Below are 27,814 nucleotides of genomic sequence, written 5' to 3' on the forward strand. Positions count from 1 at the left end.
GGAGTTGTAGTCGCACGACCGTAGGCGCGCAGGCTCCTGGCGAGTCGCATATACTTCTCGCCGGCAGGTTCTCGCGGGACGAGGGCGGAGCGGCTCCCGGGTTCCCGCACGCGCTTGCGGAGGGACCCGGCGTCGCGGCCTGGGGGCTTCGCCATGGGGAAGGCGAGGCTGGCGGCGTTTCGCCGGAAGGGCTCCGGGGCCCCCGCGGGGGCGCAGAGCGGCCGCGCGAGGCCCAACCCCAACCCGTTCGAAGTGAAGGTGAACCGGCAGAAGTTCCCGGTCCTGGGCAGGAAGGCGCGCCACGCCGTGGGGCAGCCCGGGGTGTCGCGAGCGCGGGCCGTCCAGAAGGTAAGGACTGCCGGGGTCTGGGGCGGCGAGGGCGGGCGGGCGGTCTGGAGAGTGCTCGCCGGTCAGGACGGGGCCGGTGGTGAGGACGGGGCGTGTGGACCGTGGGTCCCCTGTGGGTCGTGACCCCTGTGGGTCGTGACTCCCGCGAGCTGAGCGTGAGTCACCCCGATCCTGTGTGCTGGGGGGGGACGCCCTGCAGCCCTGTGCGCCGGTCCCTCGGTGCTTCTGGCATCTGTGCGCGCAGTTTATGGCCTGTTCTCTAGGGGACTTGGAGCCTCTGGTCTAGGGGTGGTGCATCTTTTTCTTTGCAAGGTGGATATGCCACAGATGCTAGGAGAACAAGTGCACCTCTCTTTCCAAGCACAGCACCCTGTCCCTCGCAGGAAGATTGAAATGCCACCTGTGTGTTCCCAGCCCCAAAGTATTCTGTGCCTTTCAGGCTCCGTATAGATGGCATTCCGCATTCCATGTGCAGCTTCTGAGGCAGGTTTTTAGGTTTAACAATATTTGTTGTTACTATAAGGAAAGCACATTAGTGCCCTATTGAAAAAATTAAGGTAGGTGGAAAAGTTAGGGCACAGAAAGGACCTACGTTTCCCAAGGACGCAGCTAAGGGCTGGGTTTGCATGCGATTTGAAGGAGAAGCCTGAAGCGCCCAGAGAACTTCAGCTGTAAGCTCCCTCCAACTGCTGGGAGATAAAGGTAAGGGAAGACTTGACCCCTGCCTTCCAGGGCCTGCACTTATGTGATGCCATAGTTTGCAACAAGCAGGCCATCTTTGAACTGACAAGATAGACTCAGCAGCCGGTGATGAGGCCGGTACAGCATACCCCAAGGCAGGTGTGGGGACCGGGTGGCCTGGGCTCTAGAGCAACCATGTTTGTTTCCACTAGCTAAGTGTTTTCTCATATCCAGAGCAAGGATAATGATATCCTTCCTTTCCCTAGTGGTCATTTAAGATTAAATAAAATGGCATATTTAGCACATAGTAAGTTGTCTAAACACTAGCTATTATTCTTAAACTTTTCAGCTTGTCATTCTCAGACTCCACAATCTGGCCACAACCTGTTGTCCTTGCTTTGCCTCTTGCAACTCAGCTTGTCCAAAAGGTCCTGTCTTATCCCAGCACATGCTTTGGTGGCCAGCACAAGTCACCACTTCTGATACTTTCCCAAGCCCCACAGCCCAAATAGGGCCAGTTGCTCACACTTGTAATACCTCCTGCTCTGTGCTGAAGGCCTGCGGTGAATGGCCTGGAGGCCTGTGTTGATGCCTCCTCTTGTCCCCAGTGCTTTGGGGGCTCACAATCAGGATATATAGTATATAGTATATAGTGTGTGTGTGTATGTGTGTGTATATATATACACATACACACACACGTATATGTACCTACATATATATATATGTAGTAAGAAAGCATATGTGATATATATAATAGGAAATACAAATAACAGGAAAACCAAGAACTTTTTCATAGAGGGAGTCACACTTGAGCTCGGAAGGGTGAGTAGAATGTTACTGGTGGGGACAGAGGTACCTTGTCCCCTGTTACGGAGTGTGCGGCACTGCCTGGGGTGGGAGAGCTCAGAGCTGTCCAGAAGGAACTCAGGTCGTGCAGGGCAGTTAAAGCATGTAGTGTGTGTCAGGGCAAATGGGGCGGCAAGATGGTCCTAGTCTTCTCGCTGGTGACGGGCCCTCAGAAGTAAATGTGCTGTCCCATGTGTCTTCTCCGATCCGTGGCAGCACTTTGGGTAGCACCCGCCTGCGTGGTGATACTACAGGTGTGATCCCAGTGCCATCCTGTGCTGGCTGGGCCTCCCTCTTCTTGTTTCTCACAGAAGTGGTGAGATAAGTAGAGTTAATGTATCTGGGATCCTTCCAGTGGAATAGATGTTTTATCAAGAAACGTCTGTTGAATCCCCACAGCCAGCCTTTATGAGGGAAGTACTGGCATTATCCCCATTAATGCATGAGGAACCAAAACAAGGAATCATTCCAGAACTTTCTTTAGGTCAGGAGTAGGGGAGCTGAGACCCAAATCCAGACTTGAGTGTGTAACACACAACAAACACTACCTGTCCCCAGCTTTGTCCTGAGCCACCTTGTGTAAACTCTTGTGATCCCGTAGCAGCAGCCAACGGGAGGTACTATTGCTATTTCCCTCTTACAGGTGCCCCCCAGAGTCCGAGCCATCACATTCTTGATTGTATCTCCTAGGCCCCACACATATGAATGACCACGAAGGTGCCCTGGGCAGTGGTTTGGGGTCACATAACCTTTAGCAAGTAGACAAATGTGCAGATCTGGACTCCAGGAGGAGCAAGGATCGACTGTACAGATAAAGGCATCATGTGACAGAGAAAATAAGCAATTCTGCTACAGTCCATGTCTGTAATTGGTCATCACGTTGTTGTTGACGTGCTCGGCTTCTGTGGTAACTCCTTGTTCATGTTTCCCTGACTCTCAGCTAGAACCACAGCGCTTCTGGTGTCTACATGACTGAGCCACTTCTTAGTGCTCCTTTGTTGGGCTTTGCTCTGATTGCTTTTGATTTTCTTTTTTTGTTGTTGTTTAAGATTTTATTTATTTATTTGACAGAGAGGGTGAGCAGGGGAAGGGGAGGACGGAGAGGGAGAAGTGGACTCCCTGCTGGAGCAGGGATCCCAATGCAGGACTCCATCCCTGGACCCCGGGATCATGACCTGAGCCCAAGGCACATGCTTTCCTGATGGAACCACCCAGGCATCCTGCTCTGATATTCTCTAACCTATAGTGCTGGACACAGAAGTCCTGAGGCACGCTCCAGAGAGCCTCCCAAGCCCCAGACACAGTCCTCTCTGCCTTCATTGTATGGTAACAACCCCACTTCCTCTGTAACTGAGATCTGTTTTTCCAGCCAGTAGATGAGCCCTTTTTTTGACTGTTGGTTTCAGTGGCCTGTAGGGCATACAGAATGGCCAGGTGGCGATGGCATCCTACAATTCAGTGGAGCCCTTGTGTGTCCCCTTGTGGAAGCATTTCTTCTTGAGGGACCGAGATCACCAAGCCATCAGAGCTCAGAGTTGCCAGGACCAGCCTGAGATGTCTCTGTGATCTGTTTTCCAGCGTACCCAGACATTACTGAAGGAATACAAGGAAAGGGATAAGTCTAACGTATTCACTGATAAGCGCTTTGGGGAATACAGTAGCAGCATGAGTCCAGAGGAGAAGATGATGAAGAGGTTTGCCTTGGAACAGCAGGTATGCTAGACAAGGAGAGGAGGGCCTTAGGCTGTGGTTATACACAGAAGTCAGGCGCAAGAAGGTGGTTGCCCCATTGCTCACCTATACTTGGGTGGGCGCTCCCCCCAAGGTCCAGTGGGCCAGTGCTCTACCCTTGTCTAGCCACCAGCGGGGTGGAAAGGTATGTTAACTGGAACACATGCAATCATGTGTCCTGGGAGTCATTGACCAATGTGCGACCCATGGCTCGGTTGGGTGGAAAGCAAGTAGATTGTGGAACACTGGCATGATTTCCCAGTGGCTTTGGCTGGCCCATTGATTCGTTTACCTTCTGTGGGTTCTGTTTATATCTGAATCATTGCTCAGATGACCCAGAATCATCTTATGTGCTTTGGGCTAGGTTATCACATTATACAAATAGTGGGAAAATAACTGGGCTTTGCCATTAAATGAACGTGGAAATTTTAGGAAACTGATTTTTCTCCCTCTTCTGTCAGCGGCAACATGAAAAAAAAAGCATCTACAACCTCAATGAGGATGAAGAATTAACTCATTACGGCCAGTCTTTGGCAGACATTGAAAAGCATAATGACATTGTTGACAGTGACAGTGACGCTGAGGAACGAGGAACGCTATCTGGTGAGGGCTGGGGGGCAAGGGGACAGTCTACTCCTGGTTACTTTCTTCCTGTCCTTCCTGGAGACCCAGGAAGACGTGGGATACCAGTGTCACCGATCATTAACCTCTCAAGTCATTGCACACACACACAGGGTTCTTTGGGTATTTTTTCACTTGAGAATGTTCAGAAAATGTGTATGTGGATAGGCAGCAGCTTCTGCAGGCTGAGAACATTCTCACATATCCGTTATCTTATTTGAACTGCCCCTTCAGCTTACTTTACCCAGGAGCTCAGAGAAACAGCGATTTGTCTGACCCCTGCATAGACTCTTGTGCATTCTCCTGCACCATGTGATCAGTTTGGGCAGAATGTTTGTACTAACAATGTTTACGGTTCCTTAGTCTTTATAACTGTGGAACCAATCGTGTTAGTTGGGGGGCGGGAATAATATTGAGTTTCTTCCTTATAGATGGTAACAAAGCAGATTAAATTTAGTATCAGTTACCATTCCCATACAGCTGGGTGTTTCTCAAGTGCTACTGCTCCTGTGGTCTCCTACAGCTACTGTGTGTGAGAGTTTTTTCTTGAATATGGAATTGGTTCTTGAGATTGTACTCAGATAACGGTTGGTGAGTGCTGCAGGAATGGGTAACTGTGCCAGCATCTGGCTTCACAGATGTGTTTTTTGCTCTTTGTCTCCAGCTGAGCTGACCGCCGCCCATTTTGGAGGTGGTGGCGGGCTCCTTCATAAGAAGACCCTGCAGCAGCAAGGCGAGGATGAGGAGAAACCAAGGTCACGCAAAGAACTGATTGAAGAGCTCATTGCAAAGTCAAAACAGGAGAAGGTGCGTTAGTGCTCCCAGTGGGGGCCTCCATCACCAGAGACGCTCATCAAAACAACTTTTGGCCTTTTTTTTCCTTGTACAATTTTAGGCTGTATTTAACATTTTCTGTAAATTTAAAAGAAGCATTCATTTTGAATAGTAGTATTTTAAATTTCATCACGTGTACTTCTTATGGTCTGTTGCGTTTGGGGGTGGGGGGACTTGGGGTGTTTTTAGCTAGTTGATTTTTGTATTTTGACGTGTTTTATGGTCTTTTACTACCAGTAAACTGCTAGGAGCTTCTAGATGCATGGTTTATAGCAGGAAATTAGTTCTGTGTGATGAGATTCTGTAGCTTCCATTTTTTTTTTAAGATACTGATTTCTCACGGTATCTCTTGTGCCAATACATTAAGTGTTGACTCCGTTGAGCATGGCCTGGACATGAGTGGGGCTGCTCGCTTGTGGCTCAGCACTAGTAGCATGTGCCATGTCTGTTCTCTTTCCCCAGAGGGAGAGACAGGCACAGCGGGAAGGCGCCCTGGAGCTCACAGAGAAGCTGGATCAAGACTGGAAAGAAATCCAGACCCTGCTGGCTCATAAGACACCCAAGCCTGAGAATAGGGACCAAAAGGAGAAGCCCAAGGTGGGTATTAAGTTGACTTGACCTTCCTCTGGGGAAAAGGTGGAGGCCAACATCTCTCCGGACCTGTACAGCCACTGTCCTTATCTCTCAGCTCCTGTGTGTCACGGGGAACTTTTCATGTAGCTGTCTTGATACTTGTAATGTCCACATAGAGCTACACAAAAAGGGACTTCAGTTTCTACTCCTGGATAATTAAAGGAAATGGTTGTTTGTGGTTGAGAAGTCCTTAGATTGGGGGGCGGAGGGGCTTCCTCAGGCGGTGTCTGAATTTTCCTGTTACGCATCTGTACATCCATATATACAGTTATTTTTCTCTCCAAACAGTACTTGATTCCTACCACATTCTTTTTAGTCTAAATTATTGGAAAAGCTGCATTCACCTGCATGTCTGGCTCCTAGGATTTTACCAGGTGGCCGTGTCATGGGGTGAGGTGTTCACCTTTGGGGGTTGCTATCACTGTTCCTGTCTCCTTCACCTCAGCTTGTTTTGTGGGCTTAATGCCTAATGAGCAGTGTTTAGTTTTGATAAAGCAGGTATGTTTTGAGAAGAGTTTCTCAAAAAAATCCTATGTGACCTTAAGTGTCCTGCAGATCAGAATGGCTTTCTTTCAGGACAGACTTGGGTACGATTTGGCTTCCTCCTTCATGGTGTCCAGATGTTACCAGACATGCAGGAAGCTGCCTGTACAGATCGTTTTTTAAAAAGACTAAAAATGAAAAGTTTCTTCTTTCTGCCCAGCCTGATGCGTATGACATGATGGTTCGTGAGCTGGGCTTTGAGATGAAGGCCCAACCCTCTAACAGGATGAAGACGGAAGAGGAACTGGCAAAGGAGGAGCAGGAGCGGCTCCAGAAGCTGGAGGTATGGGTGTGGCCATGGCCGTGATGGTGATGTGGGGCGCCATGGGATCTATGTTTGAGGCCTGCCTTCTCCATCTTTGAGATGGGTTGAGATGTGTTACTGTATCAAAGGGATCTTCTTATTCTATTTAAAGTTTATATTTATTTTACTATAAGTGCCTGTTTTTTATTATAAAAGCAAGAAAAATGCAGCTGATACCCAAAAATACCAAATAAAAAAATGTTTGCTCTAATCCCTGTACCTTAAAACAACTGCTAACGAGACAAGGCACCGTCTTCTCAACGTTTCTCCTGTGCCTTAAGAAAGGGTTTTAAAGTTTCATTACATTGAAACAAAGACAAACACTGACACACTGCTCTGTACCTGGCCATTTCTCCGGGCCCATGGCCTGTCCACACACGGCAGCATCCTTGAGTGCCTGGCTTGGCCATGCAGACCTTGCTGTGGTGGCTACTCTCTTCCATGGCTGCATCGTGGGGAATGAAGTCTGCATGGTTGAGCCAGAAAGACCTTAGAACAGCCGGCTTACCTTCCTGGTGGCTAGAACACACTTGTGCCGCAATACTTGTTTCCATTTGTTTCTGGGGCGGGGAGTGTCGCATGTGGCGCTTCTCCTGGTACCTGCAGCCAGGTTGAAGCTGAAGGCGGAAAGCGGGTTCAGAGCCCCTTCACGAGTGTGGCCTGGGGGAGGGGAGGAGCGCATGCCTCCTGCCACAGGCGCGCAGTGGCACAAGCACCACAGGTGGCTGTGCTTCATTCCTATACAGGCTGCGAGGCTTCGGAGGATGCGCGGTGAAGACATGCACGGTGATAGTAGAAAACCGAAGCACCTGTCCGCGGACGACCTAAATGACGACTTTGTTCTGGACAAAGACGACAGGCGCTTGCTTTCTTACACGGTAAGAGGTTTTTCCTTCACTCGATGGCTTGCTCTGTGAATCCCAAAGCAAGGTTTCTGGTGTGGAAGAGGTTCATCATGAATGGAATGTACTTTGCATCCGGGAGTGCGAGGTGGGTCCAATACCGTGGCTGTGGACTGGCCAGGCAGGCTACCTAGAGGAGGGCACCCCAGCCTTGTGCTATGTACTTGTGTGCTCCCATCAGCCTCTTTGCTCATAAGTGTGTGGTTATCTGCAGGCTTGGCAGGGCCTTTGAGGGAGCAAGTAAAATAATTGAGTTTCTAAAACTTGCTGTGAGGACTTCACCCTCCTCTCTTTAGCATGAATCAGCCCTGTTTCAGGGTGGGGAAAGAGAAGGAGGCCAGGCACGCTGAGCAGAAGAGGATCTGAGGGAAGAACCAGGTGCTCACAGAATGCCAGGTTATTTGGCAGGAGAGCAGTCATCCACCTCTGGATGTGGCCCAGACACCGGGAAGCCCCCACTGACTTGCTGCTCCCCAGCCCCAGAGCCAGTGGTGGGAGGCTACAGACACAGCTGCTGGTGCCTGTGGCCACCAGGGCGCCTGCCACAGCTTGGGTCCCACTGCTCCACGCAGATGCTAAGCTTTGCCTAGAGCCCTGGAGCCCCGGCGCCCAAGATCAGGAAGCTGTGCCCTGGCCTATTGGCAAGGCGGGCCCGGAGCTGGTGTCAGTGGGTGAATGCCACACTCACGGCTTTGCCCCAGGTGTGTGCAGCATTTCCATGTCGTTCAGGGTGCTCCCCTGGGTAGTGAGGCCTGTGGTTCCCCCATTCTCCAGGATGGAAAGATGAGCGTGGAGGAAGAGCAGAGCAGGGAAGCCAGTGACGGTGAGAGTGAGGAAGATCACCACGAAGACCCGAGTGACGAGAACCTAGAGGAGAGCAGTGACCCAGATGGGCACTCAGACCTGGACTCGGACACAGAGACCGAGGAGGACTGTGGGCGGCCAGACACAGAGCCCCGGCTGGCCCCACAGAAGAGGTTGGCCAACAATGGCCACAAAGCTCGAGAAGCCGCCAGAAACGAGCTGCCCTATACATTTGCAGGTAGACAGACACTGGGTCTGCTTATGCGTTGGGATAATCTCTGTGACCTGGCTATAAGTCTGCCTCTCTGGGGCCACCTCAGTAGAGTGGAGACTGAGGGTGTGCTTCCAGGCACATGGACATGTGCCCACCTACGACGTCAGGGCTTGTCACTGGCATGGTCTGGCATCTGGCCAGAGTGTTAGCCGGCCTTTGTTGTGTGACTGCAGGCAGTTTGTGGGCTGAAAGCAGAACAAGGACAACACACACCTTTCCACTGAAGGGTACTGTGCTCTTTCCATGGCCAGCCTTTTGTGGTGGAAACCCATGTGGCTGCCACAGAGAGCCGGGAAGGGCCTGGGAGACTGGGGAGTCACCTGTGAGGCTTCCTGTGTTCAGACCTGGGCTCTCATTTGACCACATGGCACCTTACAGTGAACGTTGTGTGTTGTGTTGTCTGGTGTGTGTAGAAAAATCATCCAGTTATAGCAAGCAGTCCTAAATTGTCCTGTGACTTACGGTCACTTCCAGAGGATGAACTAGCAAGAGAGGCTGGCTTCCCTGGACATGGCCTGCAGGCGGTGGGGGTCTGGGTGGTTCCTTCAAACTCATTCTGAGCCAGCATGAACACTGAAACCAGCACCCTGCTGCCTTGCTCCCCACATGCTGGCGGTAAAGTCCTTCCTCGGGTGCTACGTGGTCACTGGTAAATAGTCGTCCCACTGCACCTCACCCCCAGACATGCCAGAGCATACATTAGGTCTACCAGCAGTGGTCATGGTGGGAGGTGAAACATGTTTGTAGAATACACGTGAAATTGTCTCTTGGGGAATTACTGTCACCCCATTGTTTCGTTTTTAATCTCTGTGTTCTCAGAAATGTGATTCTCCTTTTGAATGTTAACTGTGGAGTGTGTTTTGCATTTCTGACAGCCCCTGAATCCTACGAGGAGCTGAAATCTTTATTATCAGGAAAAACGATGGAAGAGCAGCTATTAGTGGTGGAGAGAATTAAAACATGCAACCATCCAAGTCTTGCAGCAGGAAACAAAGCAAAATTGGAAGTACGTACATGTTGCATTGCATGTTGGGGGGTGGTGGTGGTGGCAGCGGTCTGTGTCCGGACGCTGCCAGTCACCAGGTGCGCGCAGTGACCCAGGCCCAGGAGGAGATGCTGTCACCCTCACCTAGCAGAGGAGGGACACCGAGGTGGGGGCGGCGGGCCTGTGGCTTCTCTGGCCCATGCATGGCAGAGCCAGACTTTCAAGGAGATGAATGACTTGGAGCGCCTTTTCTCCTCAGCAAGCGCTGCCCGCCTATGAATGAGGCGCAGTGCTGGCCACGTCCTTGGTCATGTGAAGACCTGTGTGCTGTCTGCCCATCTGCAGAAGTATGTACCCAAGCCCTCCTCGGCCTGCAGTCAGCGTGTTCCTAGCAGTGGCCCTGAGGCGCGTGTGCACTTGTTTTAGCCAGAACAGGGAGACAGCACCTTGTGTTCCTGTGATTTTATTCTGGGGGTCAGCACTGAACTCTGTTCCCAATCCATGTTCCTGCAGAAACTGTTTGGCTTCCTTTTGGAGTATGTTGGAGATTTGGCTACAAGTGATACCCCAGACCTCGGAGTAATTGATAAGTTGGTTGTGTAAGTAACGATGGTGGTTGACTGGAATATGGGGCTGCATTGAGTGACTCTTATATTGGCAGTCGTAAAACCATGTCTCAGGGTTAGCACAGTTGACCTTGTAAACGGGCACCACGGCATACACGAGCCACAGTGATTTCAGCGGTAATGGCCCCCCTCCGCCACCCCGGAGACAGACCTGCTGTTAACTGCAAATACGTTGACTTTATGACAGTTGAACATGTCAGACTTGTTCATGCTGTTTGGAAGCCTGTTTTCTGGTTCATTCAACAATGAAATCTCAAACTATACTCGGACAGGCTGACAGATGTTTGGGGTACATGGTAGACCGTGTTCTGTTACTGCCCAGAGACCTGCCCACTCCAGGTCCGTGCCTCAGTGGAACCTGACATCTCATGCTGTGAGCGTCAGGGAGGGCAGTGCCTCCTATCTTCCTGTTCCCACCCTGCCCAGGGGCAGCTGAGCTCTCGCTGCACCAGAACCCCTGTAAAAGCAGAGACTGGAGCATGGCTCCCAGCCTCAGGTCAGCTGGAGGTGGTGTGGTGAAGGGAGGGTTAGTGAGCACCAGGACTCATAGGGGCCTCCCTGTGGCCAGCCACATATTGCACACCCCTCATTCCCATGCCACCTTCTGCCAGCACAGCAGTGCTTTTGAAGGACCAGTGAGTTCTTGCGGATGGCACGTTGGAACCGTCTGCTGACTCTGGCACGTAGAATGTGCTCCTTGCGGCATTAGGCTTCTACTATTGCTGCAGAAAAGTTACGGCTTCTTAGGATTGATATAAAACAAACACTATTAGAAAGATTATCTGATTGCCAAGAAGGCCAGCCAGATCCATAAGAGAAGTGGAGTCATCCAGGGGGTTCCAAGCTATCTTGCCCACTCAGTAGACAATTTAACGGGAAAATGGTGAATGGGAGGTTGGGAGCCTTTTTTCCTAATTGCCTTATCTGAAGTCATTTCCCCTGACCTGTGTTTCTGATCAACAGGCAATTATATAATCTTTGCCAGATGTTTCCTGACTCTGCAAGCAACTCCATAAAATTTGTCCTACGAGATGCCATGCATGAGATGGAAGGGTCTGTTGAGGCCAGAGGCCGGGTGGCGTTTCCGGGCCTGGACGTGGTGAGCAGGGACTTGGTCTCAGGCTCCAGGGGCCAGTGCTGTCAGCTGCCCAGAAGGGCTGGCTGAGTACAGGGGCACGCAGTTTGGTGGGTTCGCCAGACCATAGAGCCTCCAGATTGAGCTGGAGAACAAACGGGTACAAGGCGGAAAGAATTGTTTACTTGCCAACAAGTAACTGAAATGTTTCATAAAAGAGGGAGCTCTGGGCTGATTCCCCATGAGTGGAGCTGTGGTGGGTGGCCTTAGTGGCGAAGAGGCTTTAGGGCAAATAGAATGAGTGTGTTGGTGAGGACCAAGCCCACACAACGGCTCTGCCACGGACTTGCTGAGGCACCTGAGCACCCCTGAGGGCTCTGGCAGCTTGTGGCAGCCACAGCCACTTCGTCCATGTTGGTGACCGTGAAGTGCTTGCTCAGTCTGTCCAGTGTTCTAGGGTTTCTGCAGAAATAAGAAGGAGTGATTAACAGAAACTTAAAAATACCGGGTTTGCGTTCCTGGTTTTCATGGCCTCCTCAAAGCAGGATCGGACCAGTGTCCTTCAGCTGTGGCTGGTGACTTTCCTTGTAAGCCTCAGCCCTCAGCAGACACTCCCCTATTTAACCGCTGTAGTGGCCTGTTTTCCCATGGTGTGCTGGTGCAAGACCGTGCAGCAGGGCCCATCCCAGCCCCCCGAGGACCCACGTGGTCCTGGCCTCTTGCCTTATCTATCATCAGAGGCAGTGGTCGCCTCTTGCCCTGGAGACCTGCCATGAGGATTCAGGAGTTAACATGTCACACAGCCGTCTCACAGCTGGGACTCAGCAGCCAGTATGTGGGAACCATCACTGTCAACACTGCCCTTTCAGTGGACACATGCGGTCCGTGACGGGCAGAGTGAGGAGGAGCAAGCCGGGAACCAGGCGGGCCATCCTCTCCTCTGCCTCCCCAGGCCTAGTGTTCTCTGGGATCACAGGGTGGCATGGAGGGCTCTGTGGAAGGCCCTCCCAGCAGGTTGGTGCTAGACCCCCTGCCAGGAGCAGGAAGGAGGACGTGAGGTCTCCCACATGACATTTTCAAAGTGGTCCAGTTTTGGGAGTTCAGGGGGGATTTCTGTGCCTTCAGACAAGTTGGAGGGCCTGCAGATCCTACAGAGCCGGGGTGCAGGGCCGCTATTCTGCTCTGAGAACCAGCCCCTGTGGTGCCTTCTGGATGGGCGGCCTGTGAGTGCACCTGGCCTGGGTCATCCCTGAAAAGTAAGGGCCAGTGGTTGTTGGCTTCTAAGCCCATCATCTCCGGGGTAACCTTCCGCTGCCTGCAGCCGCATTTGCAGTTCAGTCCCAGGGGTGCAGGCCGGAGTTGTCGCTCACACTACGGACTCAGTGTGTCCATGGAGGGAGCATGTTCTTCCTGTTTCCGACGCTTGTCCGCACGGCTTCTCCTGCCCCTCCCCATGCCACAGCCTTGCCACAGCCTCACCCAAGTACCCAGCTTTTCTTTACTCATTTGAGAAAAAAAGTAGTGGTCTGTGACATAGCCTTATAAGCCTGCATTTCTCTCATCGTGAGCCGAGCCAAGGATGTTCTCATGTATCAGAGGAATTTGTTTTGGCGAGTAGGTCTTGCTGTGTCCTCTGCCTGTTCCTGTCAGGCTGTTGGGGGGCTCCTCAGGGCTTAGCGGGTGCTCGGATGAAGTCTGGTGTGGGTGCGGTGTGGTGGAGAGAGCTTGGCCATGCCCGGCGTGTGCCCGCAGGTGGCCGGGGAGGCGCTTGGGCCACCAGGCCGCCATGGAGGTGGGGTGTGTTCAAGTCTACAGCCTTTCCCCATGAGGGCCTACAGCGGGTTTGCTCCTGGGCCCTTCGTTAGGCCATGTTTTTTGTTTGTTTTTTTTTTAAGATTTTATTTATTCATTCATAGAGACACAGAGAGACAGAGACAGAGAGAGAGAGGCAGAGACACAGGCAGAGGGAGACACAGGCTCCATGCAGAGAGCCCGACGTGGGACTCGATCCAGGGTCTCCAGGATCACGCCCTGGGCTGCAGGTGGCACTAAACCGGAGCTGCCCTGTTTTGGTTTTTTTGTTGTTGTTTTTTTTAAGATTTTATTTATTCATGACAGACACACACAGAGAGAGAGAGAGGCAGAGACACAGGCAGAAACAGAAGCAGGCTCCATGCAGGGAGCCCGATGTGGGACTTGATCCCGGGTCTCCAGGATCATGCCCTAAGCTGAAGACTGCTCTAAACCTTTGAGCCACCAGGGCTGCTCTAGGCCAGATTTTATATTTCATATCTCTAATCTGTGTGGTGACGTTCCCTTTCTAGCTCATTTATTTGAAAATTGCTGGGATGTTATTTCCAACCTCTGATTTCTGGCACCCTGTCACAACGCCTGCGCTGGTGTGCATGAGCCAGCTGCTCACCAAGGTATGTCCTTCCCTGTGTGTGTGGCTGGCGCAGCTGAGCGAGCCTGGGGGGTGTCACTATCTGGGGCCAAGCACGGGAAGGCCTCATCAAAGCGGGTCTGGGAAGATAACCCAGAAGTGGCCCCAGGTAAGGTTGGGGAGGGGTTGATACCAAAAAGAGCCCTTCAGGTCAGTGGTGACAGCAAGTAAGTCTGGTGTGGGTCTCTGTTGCCATCCGCTTCAAAAGTCTGGCATCTGACTGGTGCACGCTCAGTGGCACTTGCAATGCAGTGGGTCTCCTCAGAAAGGCAGGATGCTAGGGCCAACCCAGGCTCTTGACCTGGTTTATGCCCACTGGACCACACTGCCGCATGGGGCCATAGCTCAGTCAGGAAGCCAGTGCAGCCTTTGAGGATGTTGTTCCTGACTGCTGACCGCAGCCCGTGCTCCCAATGCCAGTGTCCCGTCCTGTCTCTGCACGACGTGGTGAAGGGCCTGTTCGTGTGCTGCATGTTCCTGGACTATGTGTCTCTGTCTCGGAGGTTCATACCTGAGCTCGTGAATTTCCTCCTTGGGATCCTTTACATTGCAACTCCAAACAAGCATGGCCAAGGTGAGTGGTTCAACAGAGCTTCTCCAAGCGTATATTTTCCCTGCGTGTTTACAAGTTGTTGGTACTTGTGTGGAGAGCGTGAACGTGGGGAAGTTAGACAAGATATCTGAAGCCCCACCGGCCAGAGTAGCAGCCTTCCTGTCCTCTGCAGCTGTGTGGATGCCGCCCAGGAGAGAGCCGGGTCCTGCTGGTCCATCCACCACGCGACCAGTGCCATTGGTGCCTTGTCCCCCAGATGTCCACTGCTTACTGTCAGAAACATGTAAAACTTCTCAGTTTGTTTAGATTGAAGTGATAATATGTTGAAATAACAGTTTTACATCTTGGGTTAAATGAATACATCATTAAGACCTATCTTTTATTACTCTCTCATATAAGAACATTTACACTTAGAGTGGCCGTATTGTGTTTCTAGTGTACGGTCCTGTCTGTGTAGTTTCTAGAGCGCTGGGAAATTTGGAAGGAGTGACCGTCAGAAGCAACATTGTAATGAGGAGGAGTTCCAGCATCTGTCAATCTTCTAGACTGTCCCGCAGGTCTTAGGTCCCCTGCCTCCCTCTAGCAGCACTCGCGGTGCAGACACACTCACTTCTTCCCTCTCGGGTTGTCTGGGCACCGCTTGGTCTCCGCCCCTTGCTGTTTTGTGTCCATAGGATCACTTTTCCTGCCCTAATCGTACATCGTGTGGATCTGGGCAGGGGCGGGGACTTCAGCCCTGGCAGCTCTTCCATTCAGGAACCTAAGCACACTGTCTGTCCTACTTCTCTTGAGACCTCATAGCAGACCCTCCTGCACGCAGCTGATGCGCCCCAACTCACTGACCCCTGTGCCAATGCGGCTGTGTGCTAGGGCCAGGGCGGCAGGGAGTAGGTTTGGAGAGGTGCGGTCATACCCTGAGGACCTGTCAGAAATGGTCGTAGCTCAAGGCCAAGTGCTGCAGCAGAAAGCCCTGGAGGCTGCAAGTGGCAGGCAGTGGGCTCGCCGGGTGTTGGCCCTGTGTCCCTCTCCCTCCACCCTGCCACCACTGGCTTTGCTGTGCCCGGAGCAGACTGTGCCTGGCCAGCCCTGCCTGCTGCCTCGGTTGCTCTTCTGGGTGGTGACAGGGTTAAGTCCTCTCTGCTGGCATCCACCGTCTTCTGGGATAGGCCATCTCTGACTGGGTTAACTGTGCCACCTCCGTCTTGTTCTCTTTTGTCTCACGGGTGTTGGCTACTGCCTGTCTCCCTCACGAGGTCAGGCACCTGACCCTGTGCCCTCAGTCACCCCTACAGAAGCTGGAACCCCACTTCTGTGTATTAAAAATAGGATGCGTGTGTCAGCAGTGAGCCTTCTAACTGCCTCACCATGCAGAGCCTGACCTGTGAGCCCATGATGCTCAGAGGCCACCTCTGTCTTTGTCTTGCTGGGACTTCAGGTTACACTCTGGTGCACCCTTTCAGAGCATCTGGGAAGAACTCAGAACTGCTCTTGGTTTCTGATGAAGAGGACACAGCCACATGGCAGAGGACAGGCCTGTCCCTCCGCTGGGCAAGTGGACTGAAGGCCCAGACTAAGACAGAGGCCAACCACACCAGGTAGGTATAGGGCCTGCAGCACCTAGGGGAGCGGGCTCAGTATCCGGCCAGCCTGGAGCTGGACACACCAGAGTCACTGTTGCAGATGGTAGATGTTATATGTGGGAGATCCTCAAGACTACAAAAAGCTGTTAGATCTAATAAATTACTACAGTGAAGTAACCAAGTACAAAGTCAGCAAAAACTTGCATTTTTATACACGGTGAACAGTTTTAAAGGAAATTTTAAAATTTTATTTATAACAGCATCAAAAAGACTAAAGCATGGGAATTAACCAAGGAGGGAAAGTTCATTGAGATTACAAGATCTCTGGAGGCTGTGAGGGACCTAAGTGGACCTAAGTGCGAGGAAGCACAGCCTTGTTCAAGGATTGGAGGACTCCCCTCCAGACACTGTCCTGCTAGGAATTCGGTTTTAGCACGTGAATTTGGGGGACACACATTCAGTCCACAGGAGGGCTGGGGCTGTTTGTCAGAAATCCCTTTGTTCTCTGATTTTTTTAAATTATGGATGACTTGAAATATTCTCTGGTTGTAGCAGAAGACACAACAGAAGGTTTACCATCTTAATCATTCTTAAGAGACCAGTTAGTGGTTTTCAGTACATTTACACCCTGGAACAGCCAACACCACCATTCATCCCCAGAAGTCCTCACTTGTAAGACAGATTGTATACCTGACACGTGCTCACTCCCCAGCCCCTGGTCCCCCACATACCTTCAGTCTGGAGGATCTGTCTTCTCTGGGGCCTCCTAGAAGTGGGGTCACACAGTCTCCGTCCTTCCGTGGCTGGCATATTTCACTTCATAACACAGCGTCTTCCAGGTTCACCCCATTCTAGCAGGTGTCCGAGCATCCTTCCTGTTTACGGCTGAATAACGTTCCATCATACGGATAGACTATATTTTGTCTGTCCATCTGTCCATGGACACATGGGTGCTCCTGTGTCTTAGCTGCTGTGAACATGGGGGTGCAGGCATCTCTTCAAGGCCCTTCTTTTCATCCTTAGGGTATATACTCAGAAGCTTTTCCGTGCACTATATTACCTTAGATGCTGTCAGCGGTGCACAGGGGTCCTGCATCTTCCATGTCCTCATCAGCATTTATTTCTTGTTTTTTTAACAGAATTTCTGAGGGGTATGAAGTGTTAACTCGACACGGTTTTAATTTGTATTCCTCTAGAAACCAGTGCTGCTGGCCATCTTTGTGTCTTCTGTGGGAATGTCTGATCCGGGCCATGAAAAAAAAAAAAAACTTTCCCAGGATGTGTGCATTATTTTTCAAGATATGTCTGCTTGATTTTGCAAATAGTAATTTAAAAACTTAAGTTGGAGCCACTGTTTTCAGGTTGTTGCTGTGTTTTGCACAGCGGCCCTCTCTACCCAGGATACGGGGCACTTTGCACGCCTGATACTATGAGCCATTGGCCATTGTGGGCACTGCGCGTGGGCAGATGCTTAGCTTCCTGAAACACGGTGTTGGGTTTCTCAGCACTGCATGTTAGCCAAGATGATTGGCTCCAGCAGTGACTGAAGGAGCTGGTCTCCTTCCTGCTCCCGGCCCTTACCCTGGGTGTCACCCTCTTGCAGACTATCCTGCTTGGCAGTGTGTGTGGCTCTGGTGAAGCACTGTGTGCTACTGTACAGCTCACTGCCCGCCTTCCATGACATCATGAGGCCACTCAGGGCCCTGCTGACGGAGCACCTGGCCAACCGCACTCACCCCCCGGAACTCCAGGTGAGTCCTGACCCCGGAGCTCCTTCCAGAAATGGGGATCAGGTTAGTGGGCCTTCTCGCCTTGAGGTCGCAGCTCTAGAAGTTATGGTGGTGGGACAACCGAGCCCAAATAACCGTTCTCTTGGATGGACTCCGGCTCTTCAGTGTAAGAGCCGCTCCACAGCTCTGTGCCTGCAGCCAGGGCGGCAGCTCCAGATCCACGTCCCCCCTGGGCCTCACAGATTTTCTGAGGACAGTCCCACTGTCCTTCACAAGGTGATAGGAACAATTAAAGGATGTTCTAAGTTTGGCCTGAAACTCCCATGTGTTTGTTAAACAGTTGTCTTGGGCTCCCTCCGTTCCCTGGCACATCTTTTACTTGTTCCGACGCTAACATCCAGGGCCTTCCCTGTATGCCCCCTCCCTACCCTGTCTTCTGCCAGAGGGGGTGTCGGTGCTATTGGGACACAAGGCCAAGGCAGGACTGGGATGCATGAGGCCAGACGACCTGGCATGCTCCCCAGCCTGCTCTGACCCCCTCATCTGGACACTTTACACTTGCCCTTCCCGCTGCCCAGAATGCTATCCCTAAAGTCATGTCTCCTTTCCTTACTTTCCTCAGGAGTAAGGGTCCCGCGGGATTTGGGCTGGTGGAGGGGCCGTGATGGTGTTCCTGGACCACAGGTGGGCCGAGCTGGCCATGCTCTCCATGTAGTCCCCTTGGAGACCGGGCTCTGGCCCTCAGAGGCAAACGTCTGGGCAAGGGGTGCAGGTGGCTATGCCTGTGATGCAAGCAAGCTTGAGTTCCAGGATACACTTACATGAGGGAAAAGAACAGAACCGTCAGCAGGTTGGCTTCTAGAAAGTTTCTCAGAAGCCCAGCCAATTGTTTCTTCTGGGAGCCACAGCCATGATGGAGGTGCCTTAAACCTCTGGTTCTGTTGGTCAGACCATCAGGTCTTGCTCCGTGCCCATAGCACAGCTCCCTGTGGGCTGCCCCTGCACTCCTGGCCGCCCCAGGTACAGGATAGGCTCCCATGTGTGTCCGTGAAGGGGAGTCATTCATGCCCATCGTGACAAGTTTCTCTGGGAAAGGCAATTCCACTATGCGCTAGATGCTGAAGCACTGGCTGTTTCTACTCCTCAGTGCCCCAGGAGCCTTCTAGAAGGGCGTCAGCAGGTCTGTACTGCCCCCAAAAGTGTGAGCCATCCTGCAGTGCACAGGCCCCCCCACCTGTTGACGAACCGCTGGGGCTCCCTCGTGGCCACACCCCTGTAAGCAGAGGCGGCCATGGGCCCAGAGGGGCGAGGCAGTGGGCGAGTCTGTCTGCTCTCCAAGGCGTGCCTCTTCCAGCCTCAGTGTCTCCGCTCCCCTCCGCGTTTCAGGAGCTGTGCCAGAGCACGTTGAGCACGCTGACCAACATGGGAAAGCAGAGCCAGCGCTGCCGGCCGCTGGTCTGTGAGAAGAGCAAGCCCGTGCCACTGAGGCTCTTCACCCCCCGGCTGGTCAAAGTGTGCGTGCCAGCCCCACTGCAAGGGGCCCAGTGTGGGGTGGGTGGGGGCAGGGGGAGGGATAGCCTTTGGGAGGCAGACAGCAGGGGGAGGCAGGTGGGCTGGCCCCCTGACACTGGCTCCCCACCCCTCCAGCCTCGAGTTTGGAAGGAAGCAGGGAAGCAGCAAGGAGGAACAGGAAAGAAAAAGACTGATCCACAAACACAAGCGTGAATTTAAAGGAGCAGTCCGGGAGATCCGCAGGGACAACCAGTTCCTGGCACGGATGCAACTCTCGGAGACCTTGGAACGGTGAGCGGGCAGTGGTGGCAGGTGTCCCTAGGGTGACTTCCGGGCCCAGGTAGTCACTGCTGTGTTCCCTGCTGTGAGTGCCCTGGCCCGTGTGGACATGAGCTGCCAGTGGGTCATGTGGGGAAAAGGACAAAACATCCTGCAAAACCTAATGTAAAAATGATTTATTTTTTTTAAGGGATGCGGAAAGAAAGCGAAAAGTGAAACAGCTTTTTAACAGTCTGGCCACTCAGGAAGGTGAATGGAAGGCTCTGAAGAGGAAAAAGTTCAAAAAATAAGTAGTTTCACAGATGAGGCAGGAAGATGCCGAGCCCTGTTAATAAAGGCTGCCGTCCTGTGCACCTGGTCTCTTCCCTGGCCCCACTGGCCCCAGTGTGCTCCATCATGTGCAGACACACCCCGTTAATCCCCATGTTTGGGACTGAGAGCAAGGACCTGTTCTGTCACAGTGACGTCTCATGAGGCACTCGAGTCTCCTCTGCTCGGCAGGTGACACAGGCAACGCGGGGCTCGGGCTGGTGGTGGGAGCCAATGTCACACAGCACATGGTACGCCGAGCAGCCCTGCAAGAAGCCAGTTGCTGGGGTCACTGCCAGCCACAGCAGTGACCACAGAGACTTGAGGATGAGCCAGAATGGATGTGGGGGCCAGGAGAGGGTGACCTGACTGCGTGGTGGGGAGAATGGGGAGCTTGATTTTGGACAAGTTGGGGGGTGTGGGAATGCAGAGTATGGGGCCAGAGTGTACCTGCGGGGAATTGGGGCTGAAGCTGAGCTTGCCCACAGCAGCCTTGGGTCTTGAGTAAGACGCCAGAGCCATGCCTGCCAGGTGTGCGGCTCCACAGGTCGGAAGGTCCTGTCACACCCACGCCCCAGGCGGGTTCAGCTCATCCAGTGAGGCCTGGCCTCCCTTACACAGCTCTTGCTACCTTTTTTTTTTTTTTTTTTTTTTTTTTTTTGAGCTCTTGCTACTTTAATTCACCCAAGTCCCTGGTCCTGGACTCTTGCCCAACGACCAAGTGGGACCAAGTGGGACCAAGTCAGATGCTGGGGTGTCAGGTCCACGAGGACGGGATGTGCCCACAACTAGCCCATAAAGCCCCCGTTTGGATCCCGTATCACCAGAACATACCACTCTGCCCACGCTGGGCCTTTCCCCAAGCCCACTCCAGACGTAGTTCTTGGAAATGTGAGTATCTGTGGAGCGGCTCCTGGAAGCCCTGCCTCCCCGCCTTGCAGAAGGGAGTACGCAGGATGGCTTGTGGAGAAGGCGGTGCGCCCTGGGCAGCTCCCCGCAGTCTGGAGTCCTCCGTCCTCCACCATCCCAGATGGGAAGGTAGCGCCTCAGGGTAACCCACAGGCCGCTGAAGAGGGAGAGGCTCAGCCGGAAGGAAGAGCGGCCCGAAGGTCCTTCGGTGACAGCGGTTACCTTGTGGGCGAGGGTGGACTCCTCGGCTCTCCGGCAGCGTGACTATGATCTTCAGGGTTTTAGTGCGGTGTGTGAGGGCCCAGGGGACAAGGGGTGGGCGGGGGACACACGCACTTGGAAGCCGAGCCAGCTTCCCCAGGCTTGCCGTGACCTCCGGGTCGGCAGGGTCGCAGGAACCCCGGCAGCCAGGTCCGGGGTGCAGACGGAGGCGGCGAAGGCGCCGAAGGAAGTCGTTGCTACAGAGCGGGGAGGACACGGGGGGCGGGCGGAGGGCACCCCGGGAGCGGCATCCCGCGAGCAGCACCCCGCGAGCAGCACCCCGCGGCCCCGGGCGCGCCGGCCGGAAGGGGAAGCGGACGCCGTCCCCACTTCCGGGGCGGGGCGTGGTCAGCGGGCGCCCCGCCCCCGGGCCCGGCGGGCCATTCCGCGTCCGTCTCCGTCCGTGTGTCCGTGTCCGTCTGTCCGCCCCGAGCGCGCGACCGCGGCAAGTGCAGGGCGGGGCTGCCCCGCGTGCAGTGCGCGCGCCACCGCCCCGCCCAGGAGGGAGCCGGGCGGGGGCCGGGGGGCGGGGGCCGGGGGCCCGGGCGGGGCAGGGGGAGGTTTCCGGCGGGGCAGGTCGGGGCCGGGGGACTGGATCCCGGGGTGTTCGAGGCGCAGGCGCCCGCACCCCCGCCGGGGCCAACCTCCGCGCGGGCCTCAGTTTCCCTGCCCGCTCCGCACGGGGCCGTGGGGTGGGAAGGTGCCCCGGGGCCGCGATGCCCCCATCCGGCCTCCTGGGACGGTTGGCATCAGTGGCTGCGGTTTCTTTGCGCAAGTCCGCAGCCTGGTTTCCTGCTGCCCGGGGTCGGGGCGGGGGCGCACAGAGGGACCCCTGTGTTGGGGAGAGGGCGCTCCCGTGAGGGTGCTTGCTGGCCGCTGGCTGCTTGGGGGCATGGTGGGTGCTGGGGACCAGAGATGGCTCCATGAAGACTTGCCCCCACGTTGGCCAGGCGGGATCCCAGCAGCCGTCATGGGCTGGGGAGCCGGAGGCAGCTGCACCCCGCGCCCCCCCATCCACCAGCAGACGCCTCAGGACACCCGCGTGATCACTGTGGTCTTCCTCGGCCTCCTGCTGGACCTTCTGGCCTTCACTCTGCTACTGCCCCTGCTGCCAGGACTGCTGGAGAGCCACAGTCGTGCCCACGTGAGACCTCCCCCGGGTCCAGAGGCCTCGGGACTCCCAGGATGGCTGCCCACTGCCCCCAAACCCTATCACACCTCCATGTTCCCCAGGACCCCCTCTATGGCTCGTGGCAGCGAGGTGTGGACTGGTTTGCAGCAGCCATCAGGATGCCAGCAGAGAAGAGGTACAACAGCGTCCTGTTTGGAGGTACGGCCCCCAGCCCCGTGTGGGGCCCCTGTGATCCTGCCTGGGCTCCGGTCCTCCTGCTCCTGGGTGCTGTCTGCTCCCTACCCAAGTGCTGTATCCACTCGCTGTCAGGGCGCCCCAGCCGGCTGGGGAGTGCAGGGCCCACCCCAAGTGATCAGACTTTTGGGAACAGACTGTCGTGGTGACCAGAATGTCTATTTCTCACAGGTCTGATTGGCTCCGTCTTCTCCTTCCTGCAGTTCCTCCTGGCACCACTCACGGGGGCAGTCTCTGACTGCTTGGGGAGGCGCCCCACGATGCTGCTGTCCCTGGTATGTGGCACCCAAGACGTGGGAATGTGCAGTTCTCTCGCCCACCTGGCAGCCCTCTGGGGAGAAAGGGGGTTGGCTGCTAGCCCCTCGTTGCCCCAAGCCTGGGTGTGGTGTGGTGTGTGTGGGTGTGGTGCTTGAGGTGCAGGTGGCTTCTGTGGCTAAGCCAGGCTTTCCCAGAGCTGCTCCTGCCACCTATGGGGACAGTAGGGACCCTGGGCGCTCCAGAACAGGGCAGTGCCCCAAAGGTGTTACCTGGGTTTTTTGGCCCCATTCTGGGCCCCTCCCAGCTTCAAGTGACCATACCCACCCACCCCATGGATGCTTCCCCGAGGCAGACAGGTCTGGTCGTGTCGTATGCCGTGTGGGCCACCTCGAGGAGCTTCGCAGCCTTCCTGGCTTCAAGGGTGATTGGGGGCATCAGCAAGGGGAACGTCAGCCTCTCCACAGCCATCATCGCTGACCTGAGCTCACCTTCCGCGCGCAGCCGAGGCATGGTGCGTGCAGGAGGTGGGGATGAGCGGTTGGGGGTTCCTTGGCTGGGGCCTTCCTGCCTAGCTCAGGTGGCCCTCTTCCCAGGCAGTCATTGGGGTGGCCTTCTCGCTGGGCTTCACACTGGGCCCCATGCTTGGTGCCTCACTGCCCTCGGAGACAGTGCCCTGGCTTGCCCTGCTCTTCGCGGTCTCCAACCTGTTGTTCATGTTCTGCTTCCTGCCAGAGACGCTGCTTCCAGAGAAGCGGGTAAGGTGGGACCCAGGAAGAAACCACTGTCGGGTCCTAGGGCTGGGGGCTGGGTCATGTGGGCACGCGGGGATACCCATCGTATGCACCAGTCCCAGATGCCAGGGGAGGCTGGGCTGTTCTTCTCCTGGTGTGCAGAGGCTCAGGGCCACAGAGCCTCCCGAGGCCCCTGCCAGGAAGGCCTGGCAGGTGGACTGGAGCCCAGGGCGGGAGGTCCTGCCCCTCCCAGGCCACCTGGCAGGCCTTTCCAGTCCCGCCCCCATCCCAGGCACCCTCCATCACCCCCGGGTTCCGAGCTGCTGCTGACCTGCTCAGCCCCCTGGCCCTGCTCCGATTCTCAGCCGTGACTCACAGTCAGGACACACCTGCTGGAGACAGTAAGGAGTCACCCCCCTTCACGAGGGTGGGGTTGTGGCTCCCTCTAGTTGCCATCGTCTGGGCTGTGGACCCCTGACAACCAACCTCCACTGCCTGCCAGGACTCTGGAGCCTGCGCCGCCTGGGCCTGGTGTACTTCCTCTACCTCTTCCTGTTCTCGGGCCTGGAGTACACGCTCAGCTTCCTTGCCCACCAGCGCTTCCAGTTCAGCAGGTAGGGCTGCCGAGGCCCCTTGAAGGACTTGACTCCCCCGCCTCCGGGGGGCCATCCCCCACCGTCTCCCTGTCCTGCCCCTCCCACCCCCTGTGGACTGCAGGGACCCAGCTGTCACCGGGGCTCCCTGGCTTCAGCAGAACTGAAGCCCTCACGGCTCCCCCACTCCCAGCCTGCAGCAGGGGAAGATGTTCTTCTCCATCGGCCTCAGCATGGCTGCTGTGCAGGGGGCCTACGCACGGAGGATCAGCCCTGGTGGGGAGATCACAGCTGTGAAGCGGGTACAAAGCTCCCCCGGGAGAGGCGGGGGGCAGGCCGAGTCCCAGGTTCCACTGGAAAGCGTGGGGGTGGGTCCTGACCCTGCTGCGCCCATCTGCAGGCCATCCTGCTGCTCGTGCCCGCCTTCCTCCTCATCGGCTGGGGGCTCACACTGCCCGTGCTGGGCTTGGGGCTGCTGCTCTACTCCTTCGGTGAGTGGGCACCTGGTGAGAGGGCCAGGGTGGACACAAGTGGGAGCCAGGGGCCAGGCGTCCAGGGTCACGGCCCCCCCTGGCGTCTCCTGTGGGCTGACTTCCACCTCTTGGGTGTCCCCGCCAGCTGCCGCCGTGGTGGTGCCCTGCCTATCCTCCGTGGTTGCTGACTATGGTGAGAAGCCCTCCCCTTGCCCGAGGCCCCTGGGTGGGAGGAGGCAGCAGGAGCCTGATGGCCTCCCTTCTCCCCCAAAGGCTCAGCCGGGCAGAAAGGCACAATCATGGGCACACTGCGAAGCCTGGGCGCCCTGGCCAGGGCGGTGGGACCCATGGTGGCTGCCTCAGGTGAGGGCCCTGGGACAGCACTTCTGGGCAGGCATGTGCCCCAGGGGGTGGGGCCGGGCCTGGGGGCTGTGGGCCCAGGCTGGGCCCATTGACCGCTCAGGCCATCTCTCTGGATCTCTGCAGTGTACTGGCTGGCGGGGGCCAGGGTCTGCTTTACCGTGTGCTCTGGCCTCTTCCTGCTCCCCTTCCTGCTCCTGAGGAAGCTGAGGCCTCCAGCCCACACACTCAAGGCCGAGTAGCTGAGCCAGCCCTGCCTGCCCAGAGCTGGGGGACAGGAGGCCCTGGGCCCCCTCCCTGCGCCCCTCTCCCCCCTGGCCCAGCCCCAGGGTCCCTGAGACACTCCTAGCCCCTCCCTACGTGCAGACGTGCACAGCCCTGCTGGTTGGGCTGGGAGCAGTGACTCCAGAACCTTCCAAGCTTTCTGGGGGCTTTTCTCTCGGTAACACAGGTGTCAGCCAGACCACTGGATGGCAAAATAAAGCAGCTATTTTATATCCAGTGCCTTTCTCCAGTACACTGCTGTACCTTGCCACCCCTGACCCCAGGGGCCACCAGGCTCTTCCTGTATCTGCTGCCATTCTGCAGGAGGAGGATGACAGAAAGGGTGGGACACAGGGCCCTCCATGGCTGGGCTCAGCATACATGAGGCAACACAGGGGCAGACCGGGGAGGAGGGGCCCCTGTGCCAGGCTCTCGCCATCACAAGTCCTGCCCTTGCCTGAGAAGGGCAGTTCTGGGCTGCAGGGTCCTCCCTGGTGCAAAGCAGCAGTGTTTGATCAAGAAATAAACACTTGGTGCAGAGCGGGGATGGGTCCACCTCGGTGACACAGTCAGTTGAATGTCTGACTGGATTTCAGCTCAGGTTGTGATTTCAGGGTCGTGGGATTGAGCCCTGCATCGGGATCTGCACTGGGGTGGGGGTGGGTCTGGAGATGTCCAGTCTGCTGGAGATTCCCTATCCCTCTGCCCCCCCCCCCCCACCACCAGTGTGCTTGCTCACTTGCTCTCCCTCCCTCTCTCTCAAAGCTTAAAAAGACACCTGGGGATCCTTTTTGGGACTCAAGGCAAATTTCTGGGAGTCCTACCTTAAAGGAGCAAAGAAAAGGAATTAAGATGCAAAACTACTTTCCCAGTTTAGACAAGGAAACTGCTTAAAGAATTTTATTTGTGAGTAAAACATGTTACAGTGAAGGACACAGGACCCGTCCTCCCAAGCCTGTGTCCATATATGCGACTAAACTTCATGTTGTGATACAAAGAGTTAAAATAAACTACAAAAGTGAAATGAAAGTCATTGCATATGTGGGACAAAAGGAAGGGCTACAGTCCATGGTTAACTGGAGGACAGGGCGAGGGCAGAGAACCTGAACACCACCGTGGCAACAACATGATACACCAGAGAAGAGCGTCGCCAGAAAGCTTAAAGCAGCGGTCAGCGCCATGCAGCCAGCCTCAGGTCCTGCTTGGGGGCAGGAGCGTGGGGCCCAGGTCTGGCACCAGGTCCACCAGGGGCCCCTCCCCACGTGCGAGGAGGAGGCTTGCCAGTGCCTGGTCAGGCTGGCACCAGGTGGCCCCTGGAATGGGTCACCCACTAGTTCCCACTAAGCAGCTTCACGTGATTTTTTAGGAATCTCAGTGGAAATTTACGACATCCAACAAGGAGAGCCAGGCATGGCTCCATGAATGACTAGTGTAAGAAGTTGGGGAGAGACCACTGGGTCCCCTTCTACCTTGAGCTACCCTTTCCCAAAACCAGGAGATCTTTTCAGGCTGAGTTAAAGAGGAGATCCCTTCTCAGTTCCAAGCCCCCGCCCAAATCAGTGAAGTGCATTTTGCTGCACTCCGTGGCAGGCTATAGGGAGAAAACTAAAGCAAAAAGTGGCCAATTCATGTTCATGGTCAAAGATGTAGGATGAATTGCAAATCTGAAAGAAAATTCTAGAAAGGACTCTTCCCCCTCTTAATGTATCTTCCCCATGACAGGAGAAATCTAGAGACCCCAGTGAGTGAGAAACTGGGGGCCCCTTACCTTTGTTTCCGGCCTCAGGCCAATCAGACCATGCACAAGGCATGTCAGGTATACCCAGCCCTTTGCTGCTAGGTCCCCGGCTCAGCCCGAACTCGCTTCTCAAAGGCCATCAGGATACCCTGGACTGCTGGCAGGCACGGAGTGCTTTCCCAAGACTGAGGCTCTAGCTGCGAACAAAGTGAGATCACAGAGCAGGTAATGCCAGCAGGAAGCTCCCAGTCTGATTCGGTCACCTGAGGCCTGGGGATGAAGGGGAGCCTAGCACACACACAGCATGGGGTACTGCACAACAGGAGGGAGGGCAAGGCCAGGGCGAGCAGGGCCTCCAAGTGTCCAGCCAGAAGCAGGACGTGCGGCCCCGGGGGAGAGCCCGGCCCCTGAGGTGCAGGTCCCAGAAGGGCACGGTGGACGCTGAGGGGCCGTGGAGGCTCGTCTCTCCCAGCACCCGCCGCACACGCCCAGGAGGTTAGCACCGGTCTACGTGGGGATTTGGTCACGCCGTGAGGGGAGCACTAGCTATGTGGAGGGACGGGCTGTTTGCATTCCGTTACACAAGAAGACAGAACATGAGACACAATCGGGGACAGTCTGGTGGCATTGGTGTGTGCAGGACGGGCCTTCAGGAGTCACTCCTCTTCTTGCTCTTCTTCAGAAAGGAGGGGGTGCGGAATTTCTTCTTCTTTTTGGAAGGGGACTTGCCCGGAGATCCATCGCTGCCAGGGTCCACGGCAGCCCCCTCCTCGGCAGCTGGAGAGGCAGCCTCTTCGGCCACCTGGGCTGAGGCTGGCTCAGGGCTGGCCGCCACGGGGGAACCAGTGGGGCTGGGAGGCTCGCGGGCTTCACTGAGTGCCTCCCCCTCCTCTTCCTCCTCCTCCAAGGTGGGGAAGCCGAGCACTTCTGAAGGCTCATCAGGGGACAGGTCGGGGAGAGTTGGCTTGAAGGTGGCAGCATCACTGTCCTCTCCGGAAATGGGCTCCTGTGGCAGGTCTGGTGGGCAGGGGGCGAGAGACAGGGCTGAAGAGTGCAGTGGGACAGGGGCGGCCCGGGAGAGGCAGCGCCCCACAGAGACGGCCGCAGAGCTGGGCTCTAGGGGCTTCTACTGCAACAAGAGTGAGAAACTTTGACAAAGGACTACTCTACGTCAGGGCTGGATGTGGCTCATCATACGAAACATAGATGTAGCCTTGGGCCATTTCCAGCTCCTCTTTGTGGACCCAG

The 27,814-nt window shown here is 55.3% G+C and overlaps 3 protein-coding genes and 1 long non-coding RNA gene across 17 annotated transcripts in view; 2 read left to right on the forward strand and 2 right to left on the reverse strand.

The window, feature by feature from the left end:
* Positions 1 to 19,655, forward strand: NOP14 (NOP14 nucleolar protein). Its single transcript, XM_072803767.1, has 18 exons — positions 1 to 348; positions 3,454 to 3,588; positions 4,068 to 4,209; positions 4,892 to 5,034; positions 5,524 to 5,658; positions 6,398 to 6,520; positions 7,288 to 7,419; positions 8,218 to 8,485; positions 9,397 to 9,527; positions 10,020 to 10,105; positions 11,096 to 11,231; positions 13,532 to 13,633; positions 14,071 to 14,224; positions 15,639 to 15,798; positions 17,387 to 17,534; positions 18,900 to 19,027; positions 19,161 to 19,316; positions 19,495 to 19,655. The coding sequence occupies exons 1-18, from the start codon at positions 154 to 156 to the stop codon at positions 19,592 to 19,594; spliced, it is 2,574 nt and encodes an 857-aa protein (XP_072659868.1). The 5' UTR covers positions 1 to 153; the 3' UTR covers positions 19,595 to 19,655.
* On the reverse strand, positions 13,120 to 21,131 carry LOC140620052 (uncharacterized). 2 transcript variants are annotated; one of them, XR_012019785.1, is made up of 3 exons: positions 20,448 to 21,100; positions 16,515 to 19,879; positions 13,120 to 14,473 (listed from the first exon to the last, which is right to left on the reverse strand). It is a non-coding gene; the product is annotated as an uncharacterized lncRNA (long non-coding RNA). The 2 variants fall into 2 exon arrangements; XR_012019784.1 differs by lacking the exon at positions 13,120 to 14,473 and having other exon boundaries at positions 19,466 to 19,879; positions 20,448 to 21,131.
* On the forward strand, positions 21,081 to 25,857 carry MFSD10 (major facilitator superfamily domain containing 10). 7 transcript variants are annotated; one of them, XM_072803802.1, is made up of 13 exons: positions 21,081 to 21,228; positions 21,734 to 21,927; positions 22,017 to 22,113; positions 22,321 to 22,424; positions 22,760 to 22,918; positions 23,001 to 23,162; positions 23,431 to 23,539; positions 23,641 to 23,752; positions 23,925 to 24,033; positions 24,132 to 24,222; positions 24,350 to 24,397; positions 24,478 to 24,567; positions 25,016 to 25,546. In XM_072803802.1, exons 2-13 carry the CDS (start codon positions 21,754 to 21,756, stop codon positions 25,390 to 25,392), a joined length of 1,632 nt encoding a protein of 543 aa, XP_072659903.1. In that variant the 5' UTR covers positions 21,081 to 21,228; positions 21,734 to 21,753; the 3' UTR covers positions 25,393 to 25,546. The 7 variants fall into 7 exon arrangements, with proteins under 7 accessions (XP_072659903.1, XP_072659910.1, XP_072659909.1 ...); XM_072803809.1 differs by having other exon boundaries at positions 21,082 to 21,228; positions 24,691 to 25,065; XM_072803804.1 differs by lacking the exon at positions 21,081 to 21,228 and adding an exon at positions 25,594 to 25,857 and having other exon boundaries at positions 21,350 to 21,927; positions 25,016 to 25,171.
* The window catches only part of ADD1 (adducin 1), an 86,729-nt gene continuing 84,627 nt past the window's right edge, over positions 25,713 to 27,814 (reverse strand). For 6 of the 7 annotated variants that reach the window (XM_072803774.1, XM_072803773.1, XM_072803772.1 and 3 more), the window contains one exon: positions 25,713 to 27,583. In XM_072803774.1, coding sequence (XP_072659875.1) covers positions 27,216 to 27,583 — 368 coding nt within the window. In that variant the 3' untranslated portion in view covers positions 25,713 to 27,215. The remainder of the gene's footprint in view (positions 27,584 to 27,814) is intronic. The other variant, XM_072803777.1, reaches the window with a different exon arrangement.

Source organism: Canis lupus, chromosome 2, assembly GCF_048164855.1.
Source record: "Canis lupus baileyi chromosome 2, mCanLup2.hap1, whole genome shotgun sequence".
Lineage (NCBI taxonomy): Eukaryota > Metazoa > Chordata > Mammalia > Carnivora > Canidae > Canis > Canis lupus.